Source organism: Setaria italica, chromosome IX (genome assembly GCF_000263155.2).
Source record: "Setaria italica strain Yugu1 chromosome IX, Setaria_italica_v2.0, whole genome shotgun sequence".
NCBI lineage: Eukaryota > Viridiplantae > Streptophyta > Magnoliopsida > Poales > Poaceae > Setaria > Setaria italica.
Genome location: NC_028458.1, coordinates 46,271,711 through 46,295,582, shown reverse-complemented (window position 1 = coordinate 46,295,582; position 23,872 = coordinate 46,271,711). Strand labels below are relative to the sequence as shown.

The window sequence follows — 23,872 nt, the reverse complement described above, 5'->3', positions numbered from 1 at the left end:
GGCTGATTCTATTCCATGGGCCTGAAAACGAAGGCCGGGTCTGCTTCTCAGTGCGGGAAGGCCCACTGCATGTAGGCCCGTTACCGTGGCCCTCACTTGTAGTTTCCATTCCCCTAGGAGCCCAATCGTAAAACCTACCAACCAGGCAACCAAAAAACAAAAACTACTGTGAAACTTCAGTCCCCTGCTCCAGTATCCAAACAATTCCTCGAAAGACTATTTCTCCATCTTCTTCTCCAGAAATAATGTCGTTAACATGCATCCGATTAAACACAAACAAGTCACATGCCATCTTACTCTTGAAGTTTACTTTAATTTGAAATTTTTACTTTGCAAAATTTAACTAACTACTAGTCGAACTATATAGCTCACATTCAAGATGTTTAATTTTATAGCACTTGACGAGATGTATTCTATCCGTTGTATTCGTGAACAAGTGCAATTTATATTCGCTAGGAAAGAGTAAATACCATTTATAGCTTTGAAATTACAAGTACAGAAGCTGATAAAAAAACAAAGAATGTAGTTTTACATAACCAAAAGGTTTATACCGCTCCTGTAAAATTCACAGCAATTTATAGGTGAGGCTAGTGGCAAAAAAGATTAATTATCACTAATAGTATCTTATTGGCAGCTGACAGTTGCGGAATAGCAACGCAACTTGACTCCTCGGTCCGGCTGCGCCTACAAATCCAGCACACGCGCCCATCCTCCTCCTCACCCCAGCATCCAACTACCCCCCGGTCCAGCAACCCCGCCCCGCCCGGGAACCTTCCAGAAGCGCAAGACTCCAAGCCGTCGCCTTCCCATCCCTTCCTTCCTCGCCGCGGGGGTCGCCTGAGGTATGCTGCTTGACCAAAACCCCACGATTTTGGGGGTTTCGATCGCCTCACTGTGCTGTTGCTCCGCGTAATCTACTCCGGTCTCCGATTCCGTGGAAGCAGTCGCGGTCGGATCTCAGATCGTTGGTGCGGTTCCTCTTTCGATTTGGGGTTTCCCCCTTTCCGCTTCCGTTAGCTTCCGATGGATCGTCGAGACAGATCTTACATGCTATCGGTCGATCTTTGTGCGAGTGATCTATTCCATCTAGGTGTCACCCGTGGGGCTTGATTTGGTCCATTTCTTTGGCAATTTGTTCACAGGACTAAGCGCTTTGAGCGATAGATATGTGTTATGTTAGTTCCCAGGTTGGAGCTTGTTGTTTGTCCTGCGATGAATGATCACGAGCTCATGCTGTTAAGGGAAGGATTTAGTATCACATATTCAGTTCGTGTGCTGGCACAACGCTGTTATTGCTTTGGGCCTTTGGGGACTGTGCACATGTGTAGACTACATACATGGAAAGGTAGTTTATGCGATTGATGCGACTGTTATGGAAGTGTTGGTTGTAGATTTTTTTTTTTTTGCCTGTTCTAGTTGGATGAACGGATCATCAACAAGCCTTCAGTTTTACCCCTGACAGGCTTGATTCTAAATAGATGCCATAGGGTTCAAGAACATGGTGGAGCAATTCTAAAATTTTTTTGGCATCATAATTTGCACCGAGGTTAAAAGTGGGTCTGAATCATGCAATAAACTTCCATTGAAGTTTAGATGTCATGGCACCATGGCTTCAGTCCGTTGTAGCATTAGCTACTCGGAGTACTCTTTTTTAAAAAAAAAATTCCTTGGAGTATGCTTATAGTAGTCACAAAAATTTAGATAGTTCTATGCTGCTATGATTTGTCAGTTGATACGAGGGTGGAGGCCAGTATATTGGGGATGATTGACTAGCATGGTGACCAGCCAAAACCACCTCTACCTTCACAATTATTTTTTAAAATTCTGTTCTGAAAATCTGATGTCGTGTGTACTACTTGCACCCATTGGTGCAAGGTGTGATTCTTGTAGAGTTGGTTTTTTTATATATGTAACAAGTCAGGCATTTTACCCCAAAATGTTCCATCTTCCCAGAAAAACTCTTGGTTGTCTTGAATGAATGTGCTGATCTGTGTGGTTTCTAGTAAGTGGAAATAGACATTTACAACATCGTGCATCATAGACCCCCCTCTTGGTTTACATGGTTTTGAAAGCTAAGTAGACAACTGTCCCATACATTTGTCTTGATACCACAAATGTAGCCATATTTAATGTCTGTTTTTAGCATATTCAATCTCCACTAGTATGATGTGAGTATGCATATTCTATATATCTTAGGGGTAGCCTCTAAAATGTACTGACATCCCTCACTGCTTGCTTATAGTTCAGGCTACTTGTACCTGTACCGATATGCCTTTTTACTTGTGGAGTTTTTTGCAGATCACATGAACAATGGTGAAGGCTGTTGTTGTGCTTGGTAGCAGTGAGGGTGTCAAGGGCACCATCTACTTCACCCAAGAGGGAGATGGCAAGTCATCACATATTCTATGATCTGTTTCATTCAGTTGAACTGTAGCCCTTGCCTTTTGATGATAAATGGTTGGATCTATTTTTAGGCCCCACCACTGTGACCGGAAGTGTCTCTGGCCTCAAGCCTGGCCTCCACGGGTTCCATGTGCATGCACTTGGTGACACCACAAATGGCTGCATGTCAACTGGTATTTATTCCTTTCCTACTTTGGCTTTGCTCATGTGATCAGGATTTGTGCCAAGTTATAGACCGTTGAATTGTCTACTTATTGGTGAACTTGTTTCATATTTCAGGACCGCATTACAATCCTGCGGGCAAGGAGCATGGAGCACCAGAAGATGACAACCGCCATGCTGGAGATCTCGGAAATGTCACAGCGGGAGCAGATGGTAAAGATCTCTTGCTCCTCTTTGTTCCCATCTGTTGCATACCCATGTAGTGGGTACTTGGCTACTTGCATTAAGGAAACTGAATTACTTCTTGATCCTGTAGATGCAGTCTGCAACTCTATTCACAATTTCACATCTTACGTATGAGAGAATGTACCATTCTTAGTCACTGACTTTATTTCTCTGTTTTCAGGTGTTGCTAACATCCATGTTACCGACAGCCAGGTAATCAGACATTTCTTCAGCATATTCCCTTGTGATTCCTGTCGCCCTAGCCTTCTACTTACCTTTAACATCGGTGATATTTTTTTTCCTGGCAGATCCCACTGACTGGGCCGAACTCGATCATTGGCAGAGCTGTTGTTGTTCACGCTGATCCTGATGATCTTGGAAAGGGTAATGCTGCTACTTATCGTTTACACTTGTGCCTTTTGTGTGTTGTAGTCTGTTTTGAGCTAAGGTTCTGTCTATTAGCACACAGTGGTTCTTAGTTCAGATAGACTTATGAAAGATCAGTATAGATTTCTATTTATAGATGACATGAGCAAGACAATGTAATAGTGTCCTAACTATCTGATTATTAAACGCCAGAGGAAAAAAAATTGAGGTATGGCTATGCTTGTACTGTCCTGCGATTTCCCTGAAAACCCCAGTGCTTTTGGCATCTCTCTGTCAGGAAGGAATTTGAACTTCAAATAAGTTGGAAGTAGGTTATAGTGCCTTACCTGAGTTGTCTATTTGGCTGTCCTGTGATCTATTGACCTTGTCTGGAGTTTCAAGTTTGTATATTATGCTTGTGAAATCTTGCTTGCGGTATGGTGCTTGTCACTGATCTATGCACATTTGTTCATTTAAACATCTTGTCTGTGCACTTTGTCAGATTGTGTTGCCTGTTTGTCTTTGATTGCCAAACCGATGCCTCTGTTTGTGGGTTTTATCCAGTGCCATTAAATGGAGTTTAATAATTGTTGGTTTTTGTGTTTGTATGTTCAGGTGGGCACGAGCTGAGCAAGAGCACTGGAAACGCTGGTGGCCGCATTGCCTGTGGTATGTTCACTGTTTCCCCAGCTGGCCAGCCCCATTCCTTCCTCCAAACAAGCATCATTTTCTGTATAATAACAAATACCAAATGCTCCTTGTTATACTATATGGATTTCTCATTGCATTGTATTATCATTTCCAGGGATCATTGGACTCCAGGGCTGAAGCTGAAAGTGGTCGCTGGACTTGAGTGCTGAAAGCGTCGCCTCCTGCCTTGTCACCACCACACCAGTCTGAACATCCTTGGACATGTGAAATAAGAGCACCCGATCCATCTATGATCAGCGTGTTTGCCGTTCGCACTTGTAGCACCTGCCGATGAACTGAACATGTGTTGGTGAACGCTGTTTCTCCTGAATCTGTGTTACGTGTCGCTTTTGAGAGCGTCCGACTGATATAAGTGAAATAAGAGGGCACCTGTGGAGCGCATTTCTGGTGTGCTAGACTGTTTGGCCTGTTGGTTGTTGCTGTCTTGCCGGTTGATGTGCATTGTCTCATCGTCTGTTCTTTCTTGAAGCTGGTCCGTGCCAGTGGTGGCACCGGGTTTGCCGGCGTGCGCATGGTTACCTGCGTACCGCGCCGTTGGCATCTTCTCCCACTGTCATCGTCGTCGAAGCATGGCCGGCGGCGATCTCGGCGTGCCTTATGAACGGGAGCCAGGAGGGGGTGCTCGCTTTCGCTCAGTAGATAAGCTTGTTGCTGCAGTCTGCGGAGATTGACGGGCAAACGTAGAGGTCGCTGGCGACGTTGACGGGCCTGCTTGCTCTCCAGCCAGAGTCTGCCACGCTAAACGTCAAAGCCGAATTTTGTGGCGTGGCAAGCGTTGGCAGGAACCAAACACTCCCTACATCGCATTGCAGCAAGTCAGGTTCACAGCAAACAAGGAATCGCGCCGGATCGGTCGAAATATGGACAGCGCGACGGGCTGCTGCATTTTAAAAAAAAAAACAAGAAGAAGAAGAAGAAGAAAGCACAAAAAGAATTTCAATTAAGCCAAAAAAGGTTGTAGCACCTGCCGATGAACTGAACATGTGTTGGTGAACGCTGTTTCTCCTGAATCTGTGTTACGTGTCGCTTTTGAGAGCGTCCGACTGATATAAGTGAAATAAGAGGGCACCTGTGGAGCGCATTTCTGGTGTGCTAGACTGTTTGGCCTGTTGGTTGTTGCTGTCTTGCCGGTTGATGTGCATTGTCTCATCGTCTGTTCTTTCTTGAAGCTGGTCCGTGCCAGTGGTGGCACCGGGTTTGCCGGCGTGCGCATGGTTACCTGCGTACCGCGCCGTTGGCATCTTCTCCCACTGTCATCGTCGTCGAAGCATGGCCGGCGGCGATCTCGGCGTGCCTTATGAACGGGAGCCAGGAGGGGGTGCTCGCTTTCGCTCAGTAGATAAGCTTGTTGCTGCAGTCTGCGGAGATTGACGGGCAAACGTAGAGGTCGCTGGCGACGTTGACGGGCCTGCTTGCTCTCCAGCCAGAGTCTGCCACGCTAAACGTCAAAGCCGAATTTTGTGGCGTGGCAAGCGTTGGCAGGAACCAAACACTCCCTACATCGCATTGCAGCAAGTCAGGTTCACAGCAAACAAGGAATCGCGCCGGATCGGTCGAAATATGGACAGCGCGACGGGCTGCTGCATTTTAAAAAAAAAAAACAAGAAGAAGAAGAAGAAAGCACAAAAAGAATTTCAATTAAGCCAAAAAAGGGGGGCATTCCGAGAATCGAACTCGGGACCTCTCGCACCCAAAGCGAGAATCATACCACTAGACCAAATGCCCTGTTGACGTCAACGTTAGTCTTAAAATGTTATTTAAATGTATTAACAACACATCCGGCTCTGCGCCATTACACGTTTCCAATTTTCCATGTTTACCAGAGACCACGTCCCCAGACCCAAAAAAGAAAAAACTTGCGGTACGTCGACAAGTTGAGGACGACGCAACGCCTCGACGTGTGGGCTTCGGCTTTGGTTCCCTCCCTCGTACAAGATGGACAAGTCAAATTCAATTCGAAGGACACGAAATTGAACTTGCGCAGGTGCTTGCTGTGCTCGTGAGAGAGAAAAAAATCCAAGGGCGCCCTTGCAGCTCGCAGCATTCACCACGCACCTGCAAATACCAGCTAGCCTCGTCGTACCGTACGCCATCCCACTTACCACTTAAGGAGCTGTTTGGATATGAGGTCCTAAACTTTAGAAGGATCGCATCGAATGTTCGGGCGCTAATTAAGAGAACTAAATATGAGCTAATTATAAAACTAACTGCAGAATCCTTATACTAACTTGCGTGAAGAAACTATTAAGCCTAATTAATCCATCATTAGCAAATGGTTACTGTAGCATCACATTGTCAAATCATGAACTAATTAGGCTTAATAGATTCGTCTCGCGAATTAGACTCTATTTGTGCAATTAGTTTTGTAATTAACCTATATTTAATACTTCTAATTAGCATCCAAACATCCGATGTGACATGTGCTAAACTTTAGTAGGGTGCATCACCGCACAACACACAACAGGTACACGGTCAGTCCCTACAACTGTACACGGTCGGTCCCTACAACTGCAACAGCTGCCAGAAAAAAACCGAGGCGGCAGGCACGACACGACGATGGAACACGTGAAAGAGTGTCCCTCTCCGGCCGGCCCTTCTTCTAGAAGGCATGCGGGCCTCGTGCGCCTGCAGATACTCTCCCGTGCTAGCGGTGTGTTTCCCGCGCCGCACGTAACGCCTTGCTTGCTTTATCCATCCATTTATTACTGGTATTAACGAACGATGCCATGCTTGTGTGTCGATCTGCCGGCATCGGCATGTGCACCAGCCGATCAGGACATGCATCTGATCCGGTCCCGCCCCCAATACATCATACCGGCTTTGGAACTGGAATGCACGCTGTTTCTGGGAATGGTTTTGAGACGGGCATGACGCATGACTCGTTTTAGATGGGCACAAGCACCTCACCTGTATGGAGCTATGGTTAGATTCCATCGTGAGAAACATGACCAACCAAGATAGGATAAGCATGTACAGGGCACGTTTGGTAGTTTTGCCTTTTCAGCCTCGGCAAGATAAAGCTTGCCAATGAAGGAGAGCGGTTCTGACTCGCTCAGCTTCGCATGTAAAAACCTTGAGAGCTCAAGCCCTGAGACAGCTAGCTAACCAACCAAACTAGTCTATCCAGCGCCTATCTTGCAGCCAGCAAGCATACCAAACGTGCCCATGGATTCTCGTTTGATGCTGCTGTTGTATTTGGATCGAGTAGAGATGGCACGCGCGTGAATAATCGAATGAATCCAAAGCGCCCAAGGGACAGGCATGGGTGGGGCGTCCCGCGTCCGGTTCCTCTCCTTCTAGAAGCCAGCAGCCCTCGATCCAAATGCAGACAGGAGGATGTGGCATTTGAAATGCTATCGCTGATGCGCTTCTAGAAGGAGGTGCGACGGGATCGGGCGCACGGCGCAGCGGCTTGCCCGTCGGCGTCAGCCGCTCTAGCTGTTCCCCCCGCGCCGTACGCAATGGTAATCATGCGTTGGTTATCCATCTGACGATGCCAAGTGTGCTGTCAGTGCGCTGCTAGTGCCCAACCCATTTTGATCCGATGGGGCCCGGATCAGAGAGGCCAACGGTGCAAGTAGCTTATTTTGTTTCCTTCTTGTCGTCGCCTCTGTTTCGCTTTGGAAAGTTTGGATATTTTGGGGGAGAGTTTGCAAGAATTTCTTTTAGCTAGGAAAGGTACCAACCAATTCAGGCAGGAACGATGGTAAAAGAAAGTTGTACATTATAGTGGTAAATGTATATACTAAAAAAAATGCACCAAAAGCATGGAATTATGAAAAACCGTATTAGGCCAATTCGAATGGAAAATTTCATTTCGTTGTTTTTAAGAGTGCCTCGTTATTATCTAGAATGCTTGGAGATGATGAATGGAAATGAAGGGCAGTGGTCGTCTCGCGCGTGACTCGTTCCTGAGCCCCTACATTACTTGGGCTGTTTGGATCCCAAGCTAAATTTTAGCCCTTATCACATCGAATGTTTGGACACTAATTAGGAGTATTAAACATAGGCTAATTACAGAAATCAATTTCACAACCCCTAGGCTAAATCGCGAGACGAATTTATTAAACCTAATTAGTCCATGATTTGATAATATGGTGCTACAGTAAATATTCGCTAATGATAGATTAATTAGGCTTAATAGATTCATCTCGCTATTTAGCCTAGGGGTTCCGCAATTAGTTTTGTAATTAGCTCATATTTAATCCTCTTAATTAGCATCCGAATATTCGATATGACACGGATTAAACTTCAGCTCAGGATCCAAACACGCCCTTGCTGCGCGTTCCTAATTTAGCACCAAACTGCTGGACGCAAATAGTACAGCAGCTACCACCCACTAGGAGTACGCGTCGCCGGATCACCGCGATCGGACGCCCGCGGAAAAGACGCGACGTGGCCCGCGCGGTTGGGCGCAGCGGACCCCGGAAGTTGATAGCTGCAGGAGTGCAAAACAAAAGCAAGCCACCGATACGCCATGGCCCCTAGGAAAGCTCTCTTGTTGCTATTGTTGATTGCCTCCTCCCCCACTCCGTATATATCCCACGCTCTTGAAAACGAACCCAAAAGCCGGAAACCAATCTCGCCTCACCCTCTCTCCCGGGTATCTAGCTAGTTTCTCCGAGCCATGGCCGCCGCGCAGCCGCACGTAGCCCCGCGCCGGCATCCGCCGCCGCCAGCGGCACCGTCGCAGGCGCCGGCCGCGCGGCCACCGCGGCTCCCGTGCAAGCGGGGTCGCGCCGACGCCGTCGCCGTCGCCCACGGCAGGAAGCAGGAGAGGGTGGCGGAGTCTTGCTGCCCGTCGTCGGACCAGGATCAGGAGCTGGAGCTGGTGCTGGTCGAGGACGACAGCGGAGACGAGGATGGCGGATGCGGCAGCTTCGTCGCCGGTGGCTGTGGGGGACAGGAAGACGACGAGGAGACCGAGGAGAGCAGGAGCGTCGTCGATTGGTGGCGCCATCACGAGAGCAGCGGCGGCGGCGGCGGCGGCCGCTGCTCCCTCTGGGCGAACGGGGGCACGGCGGCCGAGGGCGGACTACGCGCCGGCAGCGAGCGCGACGACGAGGACCCCAAGGTGGCGGCGGCCAGGCGGCAGGAGGAAGACCGCAAGTTCTGGGAGGCGTGCCTGGCGTCGGGCTACCCCTGAGGCTTGGATCGCGGCCAGATCAGTGGCCGCGCCAGTCAGCCGGCCTCAGCAAGTTTGGGCTTGGGACGTCGTTGCAAGTTACTGCAACAGTAGCGTGTGTATTTGGCGTCAGCAAAATTCATTCATCAAAAAAGATGCAGGTTTGCAGTTGCAGTAACAGACCTAGTAGCTTAGTGATTCTTTCGTTCAGAAAGTCGTGTGCACTCTGTATCTATTTCTTGCACTTCACTTTGGGTTATTTTTTCTCTTCGTGGTGCAAGACAGGGGCAAAAAAAAAATGAACACCACACGTGTAGTTAAAAATATACAGGGGCTAACATATGCTTGTCACTCTAGAGATTTTGCTGCCAGTGGAAAGAAAGCATTTCTTTTCAGTAGCCAGTTTAAAAGGAAAGGTGCCCTTTAGTGTATGTCAACTGTTTCTAGAATTCCCAACAGGAAAAAAGTACACCTTGTGCATTTGTTAAAACCAGCGTTCAGTACAACCGAAAGCAAAGCACTGTGGCTTTCAAAAAAAAAGAAAGCAAAGCACTGTGCCCGAGTTGCTTGTGCTCTTCAAAAGGAATTGGAATTTTAAGGAGCTGCTTTCCTCTCGGGGCCCAATCAAATCGCTGTTAGCGATGTTCATGCACCTCCTGCCTCTAACGCAGATGCCGAGACCAAGACTCAAACTAACCATTTTGATGTCGGCCACCGGCCAGGAGCGGGGTTAGATGTGTAGCTCTCAGTTGGAGACACTGTCCAATTCATCACGTACCCTAACAACTTGAATGATATGAACTGGCAACTAGAAAATCTGTGACCTGATCCAATAGCAAGGTCTAGGATAGTCAAAGAAGGAGCAGTGCCACCCACCAACAAATGAGCATCGAGGAAGATTACCGCGAACCGAACCGGAACTTAGATCATGCTGACGGGATAAATGAAGTCATATTGTCTTCAGAGTCATATGAAATGGTGTGGTAGTTAATTCAAATTCCATAACAGGGGTGATTTGGGCGGAGCCGACATGGCCATTCACCTTTATATTTCTATGTTGTCAATAAGTGTCATTGTTATCCAAACTTTGTGATGGCTGTGTGATGGCTTACCCATTCAGCTGAGCCTCGTCACCTTCAGACAAGTTCTCTGCATTTTTCCTCCCGCCCCCTTCCATGTTGGTTCCTGGAAATGGAGCCCCACTGCCTGCAACAATGTCACTGACAGTTGCTTGGATGACTTAGCCAACCAGTAGGGTCAAAGTTGTCACAAGCACACCTGTAAAGCAACACATTCTGGGTAAATCTCAACCAATTGTCACACCACATTTGGAATCCAAGAAAGGAGGCATATTGCACTATATGTTACATATAACTCGATCCTGTTTAAAAGCACTTAGCCCATGCCATTATCCTAGATAAAGTCTTGTACCTGAAAGGGAAAGATAAGCTACATCACATCAGCGATGGAGCATCAATCCAGCTTAACAATGAAGCGTACCACTGGGAAACATCTTCTAGCAAAACACACCAAATACCTGCAGTGCAACAATAGATCCAAGAGCTACAGAGATCAATTGGCTTCTAGGTACATTACAATTTGGATACAAACTTACCATGACTCAGGCAGCTTCGGAGGAAATGGAGGGAAACTTCAAGAATTCCATTCCATTAGTCTTCTGCTTCAATTTGAAGAGTCCCAGGTCTGAGCAAATCTTCACAGATTCAGATTCTGACACTGATAGTGATAGGCAACCTTTTCACATGGAGAATAAGATGAGAAAAGCATATAGCAAACTAGTACAACTTTTGCAACATCAATTACTGTAATTGTACGAGTTAAAGGAGCAAAAAATTATGACCGGTTGCAGGCAAATCAGAAATATGGAAGGTGCCAAACAAAATACAGAATATGCTATCATGTATCCATATGCATGCTGCAATAAATTCAGGAATGATATCCACATGTTTAGTTTCTGCCCCCGGCCAAATCTCGGACAACAATCTAATGCTTCGCGAGATATAGAGGTGCCTTATTCATTAAACATAAGTATTCAGAACATTGCTGCTTCTTAATTTCAAAAAAAGAAAAGATTAGTCCATCCCCTCTCAAACTCGTATTTACAATTTTACAACACATGAAACAGCAAAACTGGATCAATAACATGAGACCCCTTTGTTTTCTAAATACTGAAGACCTCAGTGCTGCACAATAATTCTCAACAAAAAACACAAAATCTTTATTTGATCTGCGCATGATTGTACAAAGCAGCATAAGGGATGGAAGACAACTGAGGGCCCGCCATCATTACGGCTTTGACCACAAATACACCCCTCTGCTGCGTTATACACATATTTACATCCATTAAGTGATCACCAAAGACAACCATCCAGAGTTTTTTATGCTGAGGATCATTTGAAAAATGGTGATCCAAGCTGCCGCATGAACTTCACCTCCTGGGTGATGAGATATTTCGATCTCTATAATAGGGGCCAGTATAGAAGTGATGCAATGACCCACCAGTGGGAAGATAACCTGGGCGCAAATGCTGCACCATGTTATAGCAGATGTATTAGACATCAAACACCAGACGGATAAGTTCTGAATAAGAAAAGAAGACCAGATAATATCGACAGAAGGAAACAAACTCAAAGATACAGATTGCAACAGTTCAATTTTTTTCTGATCTCAGTCAGGAAGCTACACAGCAAAGCCCCGATACTTCACTTTCATATGTATCTTAAGTTATTATGAAAGAGAGTGAAAGCAGGTTCGCCCTCTAGCAAAGCTATTGCAACTGTTCATTCTTTTCCTAATCTCTGTCAGGAAAGCCCACAACAAAGTCCCAATACTTCACTTTCATATGTCTAAACATCACAAGTCACAAAATTAAATGATTTCAGATTCCTACGTAGCTGTTAAGTACTGTCATCAGTCCTTAATTGCCCCCTAAGGCTCCATTACGAAGAAAGAGGTACACAAATGACTGTAGCACATATTATGTTTATCATTCTCATCAAGATATCAGGAACTCGCATTTCCCACTAATTCATTTCAAAACTAACACAAATATTAATGTTCATTTCACTGTCACTCAGCATAAGTGTAAAACAACGCAATATCCATGTCCATTTCACTATAACGACATAAGTTCTATTTTTCTATATATTTCTGTGCCAGTTTCTTAGTAAGTAAAATGGTACTGATAACTAAAAATACTATTCTTGTGGTAAACTGTCATGCTACATGCATTACCCATATGTTTTTTTTAAATAGAAAAGCCTTATGATTCCCAACGAATAATCAAAGTTCAAAAGAGTTAATAGGGATTTTATAATATTAAATAGACATGTTACCTACTTAAAGGTCCCAAACAGTTGATTGTATTGTTAAAATCTAAAAGCTTGTGGAAAAAGAAAAATAGTAAGTCAAGAGTGTCACAAACCATTGGCGTCCAAATTTCAAAATATGATTTTGTCAACAGACCATCCTTAAACACTGCCCAAGGTCAAGTATTATCAACACAAGAAGCTGATTTGGTACACAGCAAATAATTGTTTAACTGGAGTGCATATTAAAGTTAGTGAAGTCAATATCAGTATTTTTAGATCAATGATCCAAGCAATTCATGTTATAACTTATAGAAAAATGGATCCAGACGAATAATTTGCCTCAATAGATATATAATCTAAGAGAGATTACGGAAAATCAGTAGAAAAATAACTCACAGATAGATGTTGCAGGTGATATCGATGAGAACTTGTTGGGAGGCTTCAAAGTTCTCATACTGGGCGGCATTGCAGGAAAGACAACAGCAGGAAGCGGAGATGATGAAATCCTTGGATGAAATGATGGTGGATCTGCATATGGACCTGAAGCTCCATAACTATTTGGAGAAGCTGCAGGCACAATATGGCGTAACAGAGGATCCCTGATGGAAGGTGAATGGTGCTTAGCAGTGCTATGTTCTTTCCTGCGTGTGCATGTAGAACCACAGCTCAGAAAAGTAGGTGCACCGTGAAGAGGAGCAGGAGCAGGGGGCAAATGCTGTAAACTCTGATGACTATGATCGTGGTGGTGGTGGTGGTGGTGGTGGTGATGATGGTGGTGGTGGTCAATGTGATCCTGGTGGATTGAGGGAGGTTGATTATAAGGTTGAGGAGCTGGACTTGGGGAATGAGCGTTGCCTGAGTTGTTCAGTGAATGCTGAAGATAGGATGACAGACTAATCTGCTTAACTCGTCCAAATACAGTGTGGTTCAAACCCAAGTTTCCTGAAGAAGAATTTCTTAACGTTTGGGCTAATTGTTTTAATCTTTGCAAGGATGGTGGTTTGTTATCTGCCCCTACAGCAAGAAGAACAGATGTTTGAACAATGGTAGGAGGTGCAACTGTTGAACCATACAGATTTGTCAATGTAACATATAAGATCTGCATTTCAGAAGGGAAAGAGTTACTCAAGAATAAAAGAAGCATTTGTGAAAAGTATAAAGATTGAAAAAAAGTTTGAACAAAAGAAATTTCGAAAGCAGTAGGCACAATATGTAAAGATTGGTGATTGAATGGGCTTTCAACTCATAAAAGATCAATACAATGCAGGATTAGTGGATATATTTTATCTGGCAACTAGCAAGACCAATCAACAGAGCAGAAACGTGTCTTTCCCCAAGTGTAAATGTTATGGGTCTAGAGGGCCCAGCTAGCCCGGATGGGCCAAAGGGGCCCAAAGCTGGCCCAAAGAGGAGCATGCGGTACTGAACAGTACCTGCGGTACTGTAGCGCGGCAGCTGCCGCCCGTTTACCTAGGTTAGGAATTAGGAAGGTTCTAGATATTAGGATGGCTTGCAAGCCAAGTAGGTCAAGGTGCCTTGAGAGCCAAGTCGAGTCCCCTCTATATAATAGAGGCCCCATGTACCAAATTAATCCAGTAAAGCATTAAGGGGTAAAACCCTAAAGCTCTCCAGCTTTCAGGCTTCGGCTCCCTCTCCCTCTCTCCCTGCGCCCCCTGCACCTCCACCATGGCCGCTGGCCACCTCCTCCTCCCTCTCTAGTACCCTAGGCCCAGGGGGTAGCCTAAAACCCTAACAGTAAAACTACTTGCAGTAATAAATAAGCACAAAAAATTTACCAGTGACTACCGACAAAAAAAAAATACCAGTGACAACTGATAAACATTGATAACAAGGCAACTTCTTGCATTCACTCAAGTGAGTGAGGTACACTTGAATGACTTAGTGCCAAACAGTAAATAACTAAATTTGCATCCATAAGCTGCTATGCTTTTTGTCATGTGTGGATACACTAAATCCAGATATGTACAGCTAAGACATGTTAAAATAAAAAATTTACATTAGTTTATGATTTATTAAATTGCTGTGCAAGTGCAATGACATCTTCCATGCACCATATAATGTCAGCAGCATAGCAAGAATATGGGTCAAAGCAATTATTCACCAATAAAACCGATTTGGATTAACCAACTGACTTTAATGGAAATATTTCCCCAGTATCCACGAAATGAGAACTGGTTCATCAATAACGCTTTAAGCAAATGAATTAGAACTTGAGTAGCACAAACCTCATGTTCATTAAGAAATAACCCAGATTTCATCTGGGCCTTCAATTCACTCAGTTTGTCTTGTACCACATCAATGGGAAAGTTCAACGAGAAATTAAATAATCCATCAGGCTTCTGAGGAACAAAAGCAGTCTGTGGAGGTATAATTGTTATGCCGCCAGGAAACCTCAAGATCTCAAAAGAAGAAGAATTCCCAAACAGAGATGGTGTCAAATGGAGTATAGACTGATGTATAACCAAGGACACCAAAGATGACCGCAGTATGCTTAACTCTGTTGGTGATATGGTGAAATTACTAGGATAGGGCCAAATTCCAAAAGTCACGGTAGTCCAGTTTGATTCAGCAGTTGGATCCAAGGAAAGTACAGACACCTGGAGTAGCAGAAGAGCAAATAAATAGACCGACTCATGGACAATCGCTATAGATAATAAGTGAAGTAAAACGTACTGCAGAATTGTTGATGCCAATTTCTTCAAAAATATCATACTCAAGTTTTGATTTATTTCCACTCAGCTCATAAATCATTCTTTGCAGCCTGAAGCTTGCAACCACATCAGCTGTAAGTAAAATACAATAAGCACAAAAGAGAATTGGAACTAAAAGAAATGCTTCATTAAAGGAAATGTTATGCAAGTACATCGGACCATCTAAACAAGCCTAACATGTTTTCCATAAACAAATAAGAACTAGGTACAGGGGAAGCGCACGAGAACCCTCAGTCTCAGCTGCTAGCTTATAGGGTACTCGTGGTAATGTAGAGTAAATTTGAGAAATCAGAATATTATCATGCACTACAATTGCCAGGCACAGCACATTTGGAATTCGGATTTGTGGATTGTGAACTGTTCAGGTTACGGTTGTACCTTTTGTCAGGTACGTCAATATTCATTCCAAAAGTTCTTGGATGACAATTTGCAGATGTAGTTTACCAAATCTTGCAACATATAACAAGAGCTATCAATTCTATGAGATGTTTCTGGGCAAATAATTAGGTTATTCTAAACACCTTCCTACTCCATCAGCTGACAATGAATTTGACAGTCTACAAAGTTAGCAAGTGGTCCTATTCAAATATGAATCGGCGCCAACTGCAGGTCAGGACAGCAGACCAACAATCCCCAGCAGGACAACCATAATTTTGGCAGAAACCAATCGGACAGTGGTTCCACAACCAACGCAACCGTGTAACAGTGCTATAATCTCAAATAATCAAATGCACCACAAACTTCTCAATCAAACAAACCATATCAACTACCATTGTCGCCATCAACAGAGTTCCTAGGTGGCTAGGTCAACCTGTTGAAGCACGAACCCCCAGTGCATCAACTAGTCCACGATTTAAAACCAAGGCGTGTCGAATTCACCGCGCCGCTGCTAAACCATGTGTAGCCCGCCCCAATTCTAGACAAAGTTGCAAACCATCGAGCTCAGCATTACAAGCTCAACTCACTGGAACCCGAATGGGAACTCCCAATTGAGCACGCCTGGCCACAGGAATCAACCTGCATTTCGCATCACACAACCCAACAGCTCCATCCTACAACAGCCTCACCAAACGCACAAGGTGAACACATCGCAAGCGACCTGCAAGCTGCAAACACCCCACCCTTACACCCAAGCAGCAGGCAGCAACGCACGCCACTCACCTCCGCCCCAGGGGTCGGCGCGCGCCTCCTCGTCCCTCCGCCGCCGCGCGGCGAACGGCGGCAGCCAGAACAGCGCCGACAGCACGACGGCGGCGCCGAGCAGAACCGCGGCCGCGCAGCGCCACCACCGGCGCCGCCCGCGCCCCTCCTCCCCAGGCGCTACCTCCCCGCCGCCTCCTTCTCCTCCTCCACCTCCTCCAGCCGAGTCCGGCGGGTCCCCCGCCGCCTTCCCCATCACCCGGCAGCAGATCCCCTCACCGCGCCACCGCCTCCGCCATTCCCGAGCCGAGCCAACGGGCGGTTAGGGTTTGCTCCCGCTCTGCTCAGGCTCCTTTCGCTCCTCCAATGGGGGGGGTGGGAGAAGAGATTGGGGGTTGGATGCGCTAGTGAGCGAGCGAGCGCGCGAGAGAGAAGGACAGCGAGGAGGCGGAGGTCACTACCGCCGAAGCGCAGTGGCAGCGAGCGAGTGCTCGGGTACTGCCGCGAGTTAAATCCCGGAGCGGCTTCCGCAGCTACCGCCAGCGCTGCAGCCCATCTCGGTGACCGGTGGGGCACAAAGAGGCATGGGCCCCGCGCGTCGGTGAGTGTGGCTGGGACGAGCGGAGGCGGCGGTGGAGGGGGAGTGCCCGGGCGGAGAGGCAGGCAGCAGCCAGGTTGGTGGGAACGTGACGGGGGTTGATGACGACAACGGGGGACGGGTGGCGCCCGGGCGTTGAAAGCTGTTGACCTGCGCCGCGCGGCGCGGGGTCTGTGGACGGGGGCCTCCGCGCTCCGCGGTGACCGCGCATGAATGCGCTCACGTGCGTGGTTAGGCCCTGTTGGGCTTGTGACCCAGCAATCAACGCTGAGGTGCGGCGACGCCGCAAGTCCGGCGGGCGAAGCGTCCGCCAGACTTCAGGCGTGTTTTGGCGCAGAAAACAACAGGAGCTCAGCCAAGCAATTGTGGCGTGTCGAACATACGGACGTGTGCCAAACGGTGGCCTAAACGAGTCTGGCGCGCCGAAGTCTAGGCACGACGAGTTTGGACGCGAAGCAAACAGAGCCTTGATCCTCCTCCGTCTCGTGGCCTAGGGGGTACATGGTACCTAGGCGGTGCGGGTGAAAAAATAAGAAAACTAGTGACTGCGATCAAATTTTCAATAGCATATACACCCACAGGATAGAAACGCCTCTCTGATTTGCTCTAATTTCTCCACTGCGAACACCGACTTCCGAGTTCCGGAGGCCGAAGCGGAAGCCCAGAAGTCACGATGTCTTAAAACTCCAATGACTATGGTACGGTAGGGAGCTGCTCTTCTTCGATGGTTGTGTTAGTACCTGAGCTCGCTCGGGGCGGCACAAGCCATGGAGGATGCTTGCGCCTGCGCATGCGCAACGCACTATGGGAGTGTTTGGGAGACAAGGGCTAAACTTTAACCCTATCACATCGGATGTTCGGATGCTAATTAGAACGATTAAATATGAGCTAATTACAAAACTAATAGTAGAACCCCTAGGCTAAATCGCGAGACGAATCTATTAAGCCTAATTAATCCATCATTAGCGAATGGTTACTGTAGCACCACATTATCAAATCATGAACTAATTAGGCTTAATAGATTCGTCTCGCGATTTAACTTAGGAGTTGTGCAATTAGTTTTGTAATTAACCACTATTTAATACTCCTAATTAGTGTCAAACATCCGATGTGACGGGGGCTAAATTTTAGCCCCTGTGTGGCGAACATCCCCTATGTTTGTTGTGCCTTCTTTACACGCGTCGATCGCAACCATGGCAAGCTTCTATTTATAAGCACGCACTATGTGCTCATGGCTCATGGCAGTGGTGGTAAATGTTGTCTTGCCGCATGTCACGATCGGTCAGCTATGATTGAAGTGTGCCTTCAGTACTTAGCGTGTGTTGTTTCGTGCTTGACATTGCTATGCTAAAGTTTAGACGTGTTGCAGTTTCCGTTTGATTCAGTTGCACATTTATGACTTGCTACATACCCTCAGCCATGCAACCCACATGTTATAGATACGTTTTCTTTCCGAACTTTTTACGACAACCATGGCTTTAATTTGTTGCCACACTCACCCTGTCTATGGCAAGGTTAAACACTACCAAACAAAATACTAAGCTACGTGTCGAACAAGCATGCATGAATTCTAGACATTTCAACAGACGGAGCATGTGGTGCTCGTGGATATTATCATCGTCTCAGTGATGGCTTGGTCAAGTAAGAAGGTGACATTATACGTGGATGAGTGGTTTTTCCACAAGGAGAATGATGGAGGGCAAAGAAGGGACTTAAGGTAGCACACTAAACATATACAAGACTAGTACATGCATGAATGCATCTAATCAGCTGGTATAGTATGTGCATACGACAAACAAAAGCCCCTGGTAAGGAACATTGTTCCTCACTTATGTTAGTTTTTGTTCACGATGTTATATTTTAAAATAGAGCGATTAAGTGATGTTTTAAACGTCGAGAGTTTGACACAATCTAAAAATATAATTTTCACTACTACTTCTTTATAATTTATTTTGAGCATATATTAACTTATAAACAATTAGTTACTAGCTCTTTATGACTTGATCAGGAGACGACAAATCAGATTAAAATTAATTTTAGAAAGAGCATATCATAGTGTTTCATGACCTTAATACACGAACTTCTCTTAGCATGAACATTAGAATTTTTTTTTTACTAAGTTATTTATGTATATATTTTTTTACAAGAGTTGTTGAGTACAATTGTCAATCACATAAGTATGTAAGCATTGACTAATTAGTTTTTTAGTGCTTGTAAAATGTATATATGAATGTTTTCCCACCCCACTCCCTATTCGACGGCCAACGCATACTTAGGGCAACACAATGTGGCTAAAAAATGTAGCATTAAGCATTCAATGCTACTACAGTCATTGACCTTTGCCATCGTAGGAACACACCGTCAATGCTCATCAAAAATGAAGCTTAAGCTTAAGGTGTGGCAACAAGACAATAAAATACAATACTTTTGCTGATTCGCTGTTCACATGGGAGGAGAAGGTGATTTCATTGATCCACGTTATTTCCCTTGGGGCCTCTCCAACGAGAGGGTGTTGAGCTAGTGAAGTTAATATTTTAATCAATGAACAGTGTAAAAATATCACCGCTAGCTTTTAGTGAAGAGCTAAGCTTGCACGTCTTCCGATACTCTCCCTTCTCCTACACGTAGACTAATTTACTTTTCTTTCTCTTTCACATTAAGCTAGCAGCTATCTCAAATGGTTGGAGATACCCGCGAAGCTCTAACTATTGTAGGATTGACCATAGTTACTGCCATCTGCTGTGAGTCCCACCCTTATTGCCATAATAGGAGACATTCACATCACCCTTGCCCTATACAACTTGTCAGTGCTTTGTAAAATCCAAACAAGTGGGGGTGTTTGTTGTGATCCAACCTGATTAAATAAGTCCAAAGCGCCCCTTCCCCAGCCCCAAGCCCCAGCTCCCCATTTGCGCGAGTCTGCTCTAGGGTTTTTGCCAAGCCGCCGCCGCCGCCTCTCTCTTCCCCCGCATCCCCTCCCACCCAAGATGACGGCGCAGACCGCTGAGGAGCTCGCCGCCCAGATCGAGCAGCAGAAGCTCGAGGAGCAGAAGAACGAGGTCAGAACTCACACCCTTCCCTCCCTAATGGTACGAATCCGAAGTGGAATGCTAATAGTCCCGGCCCCCGCGTCGCTCTCCTGGGCGACTCGGGTGCGAACAGAGCCGCGCCGCCGAGCCCCCTTCAAACCCTAGCCCGGTGGCCGCCGCCGCCACCTCCGGCGCCGGCCGCGGCGGCCCGCGGCGGCGTCGAAGTCGGTGTCCGCGCGCTCCCACTCCCTCTCCTCTTCTCTCTTCCTTTCTCCCTCCACCACACCCAACCCGGTCGCTGGTCGTCTTTGCCACCGCCGGTCGTGTCTCGGCCGGCCGCCGCCTGATCTTCCCGTCGCCCCTCGGTGCGGATCCGTCGTCCCCCGGCGTGGTCGCCTCCTCCCTGTTGCTGGTCACGCGCGCACCTTCATCGACGGCGTGGGTCCCCGACGCCGGACCCCCTTCCCCGGCCGACTCCGATCTGCCGTCCTCGGGTCCCAATCTACGACTATCACTGCAGGTGCCTCCTCGTGGCCGGTGCCTTGGTTGCAGGTGAGGAGGCTGTGGGGGGGGGGGGGCTGGATGCCGGTGCTTGGAGGTCGTTGCCGCCGCCGTTCTGCGGTGGTGGCCACTGTCGCCTTTGCTTTGGAGGAGGAATCTTCACTAAGCCCTGTGTGTATGCTCTTTGCCTGCGTTGTGGTCTGCCCTTCGTCGTGATTGCGATGTCATACTGGTTGTTTGGGTCATGATAGGCCTCCGTTGGTTTATTCTGTGGTGTTAGGGATCGGGTGTTACCAGCGAAAGCTCTGCCCGGCTTCTGCTGGTGTCGACAACAGCTCCGGCTTCGGGCGCAGTTCACCTTGTTGGAGGCGTTGTCGTGGTCACCTACTCCCTTCTGGTTCTTGCTTGGTGAAAACTCCGTCCATTAACAGACGAATGACGGCGGCGTCTTTGACGTCGCACCCTTTGTGAAGGCATCAATCTTGCATAACCTTCCGCACGCTACCTTCGTTTGCCTGTTGTTTGGGTCGGTCGCTTTGGCAATCTCAGGGGGTGATCATAGCGCTCATCTTTGTCTCTGCAGGGCTTCAGTGTCTTAGGTCGTTTTAGTTGGGTTGGAGTGCGGTCTCTTTTGTTGTATGAGTAGTGTCTTAACTCTTAGGTCGTTTAGATGGTTGGTGTGTGTGCTGTGGGTCTCTTCTGTTGTTTGGGTTGTGTGTGGTGTGCAGCGGTTTGTGCTCTTTGTAATTCTAGGTCGTTCTTGTAATCCTCTTCTTAATGAAATACATGCTCAGGCACGTTCTCGAAAAAAAAGAATCCGAAGTGGAATCTGTCTCGCGTAGGCTTGGGATGATGTTATCAAGTAGATCCGTGAGCCTGAAGTAGATTGGATTTTCTTTGATGGTTTTTGCTGGATTATGTAAAGCTGCATCTTTTGTAGTATTACTTGGCAGGCAGAAATGATTGGTGCTGCTAGTCTTCTTCTAGTTGTGCGCTTTTCCCAGATAGTCAACTGTTTGCCACTACGAGGTGGTGAGTGGCAGTGGATTTGCCATCATGTGAGGGGAGTGAATCTGAGAGGGGTTAAGCGCCCATCACTCCAATGCGGTTTGTTGTTTGTTTGTGTGAGGCGGCATGATCCTTTTAATCTCGCCTGTTCGTATGATTTGATTTGCTATCTATTTTCGTGATAGCGCTGTGCATAATCTATTCTGATTTTTATATCACCTGATGACTTCTCTTTTGAATGTCACGGACAGGCAGAGGAGGTTGTGGTTGAGGATGACGACGATGATGACGAGGATGACGACGATGATGACAAGGATGATGATGAGGGTAAGTTATGCACAAACGCTTGGTTATTTTAGAGTGTCACTCGTCTGTCTTTTGTCTCATTCTGTAAATGGTTTGGCAGTTCCAATGGTTTTTGTATTAGAATCAGTTAGGGCAAATCAATGGTACTGCTACAAGCCTATGGGTCTGCATCTTTATTGTTAAATATTGTACATGTTAAGAGTGTGGGGGGCATTTATGGGTTTGGGCTTTGTATATTCGCGAGTGTCATGAACTCGTGATATGTGAATGTTATTTACAGTATTAAATGGAGTTGATTGTGAACTGAGTTTCCCTATTTCTGGTGCACGTCTACATTGCCTTAGGTTGCTGCTTATTGGCATTTGTAAACTTTGAAAGGCTGGAGTGGAATATGTGAAATAGGTTATGCTTACGATACTATGTTTAATTAGAGTGTTAAATGGAGTTGTTTGTGAACTGAGTTTCCCTACTTCTGATGCACGTGTACATTACCTAAGGTTGCCGGTTATTGGCATTATGCTTACGTTACTAGTTGCTGGTTAATGCATTATGCTTACGTTACTATGTTTAGCTTGCAGTGAATTCATGTAACTAGTTAATATTTTTGTCGTTACTGATTATGTTTGCCCTAGCATCTGTATCAACTACCTGTCAACCATATCCTTGAAAGATAAACTGCATGCCAACTATGCATAATGGATACCATGCATAGGAGGCAAGTAAACTGCGTTGCTAGGTACTCTCACTTGTGGATGATTGGTGCAGAAGCCTGTGTTGGGCAAAGAAATTATGAGCCATGGGTTTTGTTTTTACTTTTTCCTATTGCCCCTGTACGGCTGTACCGGCCGCTGACTGTTTTGTTTTCTGTTGAGTTTGTGGAACAATCACGACACCTGTGACCTGACAAGTATTTGATTCCATTTTGTCATGTTTAGGGCAAGAAGGTGATGCCAGTGGCAAATCAAAGCAAAGCAGGAGCGAGAAGAAGAGCCGCAAGGCCATGCTGAAGCTTGGCATGAAGCCCATCACTGGTGTCAGCCGTGTCACCGTGAAGAAAAGCAAGAACGTGAGTTCACTGTTGTCAGCCACACCAGTTGACTAATGTTTCTGGTATGTTTCTGGTTGTTTGGCTAACACAGCTGCATTTCCAGATACTGTTTGTCATCTCCAAGCCAGATGTGTTCAAGAGCCCGAACTCGGACACCTATGTCATCTTTGGTGAGGCCAAGATTGAGGACCTCAGCTCCCAGCTGCAGACCCAGGCTGCTGAACAGTTCAAGGCTCCTGACTTGAGCCAGATGATCTCCAAGCCTGAGACTTCTGGGCTCGGTCAGGAGGACAACGAGGAGGAGGTTGACGATACCGGTGTTGAGCCCAAGGACATTGAGCTGGTGATGACCCAGGCATCCGTCTCCAGACCCAAGGCTGTCAAGGCTCTTAAGGCTGCTGATGGGGACATTGTCACTGCCATTATGGAGCTGACAAATTAGAGTGTTGTTTTCATTGCTGTCAAACCTTTTGTTTCCCCCCTTGAGTGTACTGCAGCTGGAGCGATATCTGTGGACCATAATGACTGTCATGCTTGGTTGCACTTTGGTCAAGGAAATTGCAACATGGTTTCATCTTTGCTGGCTTGCTTACACCAAAAGTCTATAGCTTAATGCTGTTTTTCTGGCATATTTTAGCCATGCCACTGTTTCCTGGATTTTTTTTTCCTTCATTGCTGGGTTTGTGTTCATTGCGAACTGGAAAGTTTTCATTCATAAGCTGGACCGCTGGGTTGCCCAACAAATACTGTGTGATTGAGGTCCCTACTTTGGGCCTCGGTGCACTCCATGAGCCAGCAGACGGGCATAAGAGCTCAATTTGTGCCGCTTCTGGTGGTCCTCTGGTCATGAAGTGACAGGCCGCTTGAGTAAACTGTAAACCGTATGGAGCTCAATCTGTTGGAGCAGAGTTTCCCTTAAGCTACTCCTTAGGGACCAGAGCCACAGTTGCACGGGATGATGCTCCCGCCCGTGCAACGAAGCTTCGCAGGAATACGAGGACAGGTTCCCGGCAGGCCGGCACAAACCAGCGATGGATCAGGATTCATTCAGGACAAGGACAGCACACACATGGCATCAATGCCACCCATCAACTGCCCATGGTTCAAAATTCAGGGTCGCAGATAAGCTCTTGCGAAACCGTGAGAAGACGGCAGCCTGGTAATCTAGTCTGCTACCGTATGGGAT

At 46.6% G+C, this 23,872-nt stretch overlaps 4 protein-coding genes and 1 non-coding gene across 6 annotated transcripts; 3 read left to right on the top strand and 2 right to left on the bottom strand.

Moving 5' to 3' along the window:
• Window positions 1-684: 684 nt before the first annotated feature.
• Window positions 685-4,262, top strand: LOC101754996 (superoxide dismutase [Cu-Zn] 4A). Of its 2 annotated transcripts, none has more exons than XM_004984310.3 (8): window positions 685-842; window positions 2,299-2,386; window positions 2,475-2,576; window positions 2,683-2,778; window positions 2,972-3,003; window positions 3,099-3,174; window positions 3,772-3,825; window positions 3,962-4,262. In XM_004984310.3, the coding sequence occupies exons 2-8, from the start codon at window positions 2,311-2,313 to the stop codon at window positions 3,982-3,984; spliced, it is 459 nt and encodes a 152-aa protein (XP_004984367.1). In that variant the 5' UTR covers window positions 685-842; window positions 2,299-2,310; the 3' UTR covers window positions 3,985-4,262. The 2 variants fall into 2 exon arrangements, with proteins under 2 accessions (XP_004984367.1, XP_012698421.1); XM_012842967.3 differs by having other exon boundaries at window positions 708-968.
• A 1,258-nt stretch (window positions 4,263-5,520) lies between these two features.
• On the bottom strand, window positions 5,521-5,592 carry TRNAP-UGG. Its single transcript has one exon. It is a non-coding gene; the product is annotated as a tRNA-Pro (tRNA).
• A 2,705-nt stretch (window positions 5,593-8,297) lies between these two features.
• Window positions 8,298-9,482, top strand: LOC101754588. Its single transcript, XM_004984307.2, has one exon. The coding sequence runs from the start codon at window positions 8,495-8,497 to the stop codon at window positions 9,011-9,013; it is 519 nt and encodes a 172-aa protein (XP_004984364.1). The 5' UTR covers window positions 8,298-8,494; the 3' UTR covers window positions 9,014-9,482.
• A 1,482-nt stretch (window positions 9,483-10,964) lies between these two features.
• Window positions 10,965-16,679, bottom strand: LOC101780950. The gene is made up of 5 exons (XM_004986929.2): window positions 16,218-16,679; window positions 15,019-15,128; window positions 14,571-14,942; window positions 12,721-13,423; window positions 10,965-11,540 (listed from the first exon to the last, which is right to left on the bottom strand). The coding sequence occupies exons 1-5, from the start codon at window positions 16,450-16,452 to the stop codon at window positions 11,473-11,475; spliced, it is 1,488 nt and encodes a 495-aa protein (XP_004986986.1). The 5' UTR covers window positions 16,453-16,679; the 3' UTR covers window positions 10,965-11,472.
• A 2,999-nt stretch (window positions 16,680-19,678) lies between these two features.
• On the top strand, window positions 19,679-23,278 carry LOC101754195 (nascent polypeptide-associated complex subunit alpha-like protein 1). The gene is made up of 4 exons (XM_004984306.4): window positions 19,679-19,853; window positions 21,584-21,659; window positions 22,574-22,704; window positions 22,790-23,278. The coding sequence occupies exons 1-4, from the start codon at window positions 19,782-19,784 to the stop codon at window positions 23,126-23,128; spliced, it is 618 nt and encodes a 205-aa protein (XP_004984363.1). The 5' UTR covers window positions 19,679-19,781; the 3' UTR covers window positions 23,129-23,278.
• The last annotated feature ends 594 nt before the right edge of the window (window positions 23,279-23,872 follow it).

What these genes read in the sequence shown, in the direction of transcription:
- LOC101780950 (XM_004986929.2), bottom strand. Translation starts at nt 16,452, where the DNA reads ATGGGGAAGGCGGCGGGGGACCCGCCGGACTCGGCTGGAGGAGGTGGA. An exon ending in TTGGCATCAACAATTCTGCA is followed by an intron (nt 14,943 to 15,018) that starts GTACGTTTTACT and finishes CTGCTACTCCAG; the next exon opens with GTGTCTGTACTTTCCTTGGA. An exon ending in ATCACCTGCAACATCTATCT is followed by an intron (nt 11,541 to 12,720) that starts GTGAGTTATTTT and finishes AACATGGTGCAG; the next exon opens with CATTTGCGCCCAGGTTATCT.
- LOC101754588 (XM_004984307.2), top strand. Translation starts at nt 8,495, where the DNA reads ATGGCCGCCGCGCAGCCGCACGTAGCCCCGCGCCGGCATCCGCCGCCG.
- LOC101754996 (XM_004984310.3), top strand. Translation starts at nt 2,311, where the DNA reads ATGGTGAAGGCTGTTGTTGTGCTTGGTAGCAGTGAGGGTGTCAAGGGC. An exon ending in AAATGGCTGCATGTCAACTG is followed by an intron (nt 2,577 to 2,682) that starts GTATTTATTCCT and finishes TTCATATTTCAG; the next exon opens with GACCGCATTACAATCCTGCG. An exon ending in TGGTGGCCGCATTGCCTGTG is followed by an intron (nt 3,826 to 3,961) that starts GTATGTTCACTG and finishes TATCATTTCCAG; the next exon opens with GGATCATTGGACTCCAGGGC.
- LOC101754195 (XM_004984306.4), top strand. Translation starts at nt 19,782, where the DNA reads ATGACGGCGCAGACCGCTGAGGAGCTCGCCGCCCAGATCGAGCAGCAG. An exon ending in TGACAAGGATGATGATGAGG is followed by an intron (nt 21,660 to 22,573) that starts GTAAGTTATGCA and finishes TGTCATGTTTAG; the next exon opens with GGCAAGAAGGTGATGCCAGT. An exon ending in CCGTGAAGAAAAGCAAGAAC is followed by an intron (nt 22,705 to 22,789) that starts GTGAGTTCACTG and finishes CTGCATTTCCAG; the next exon opens with ATACTGTTTGTCATCTCCAA.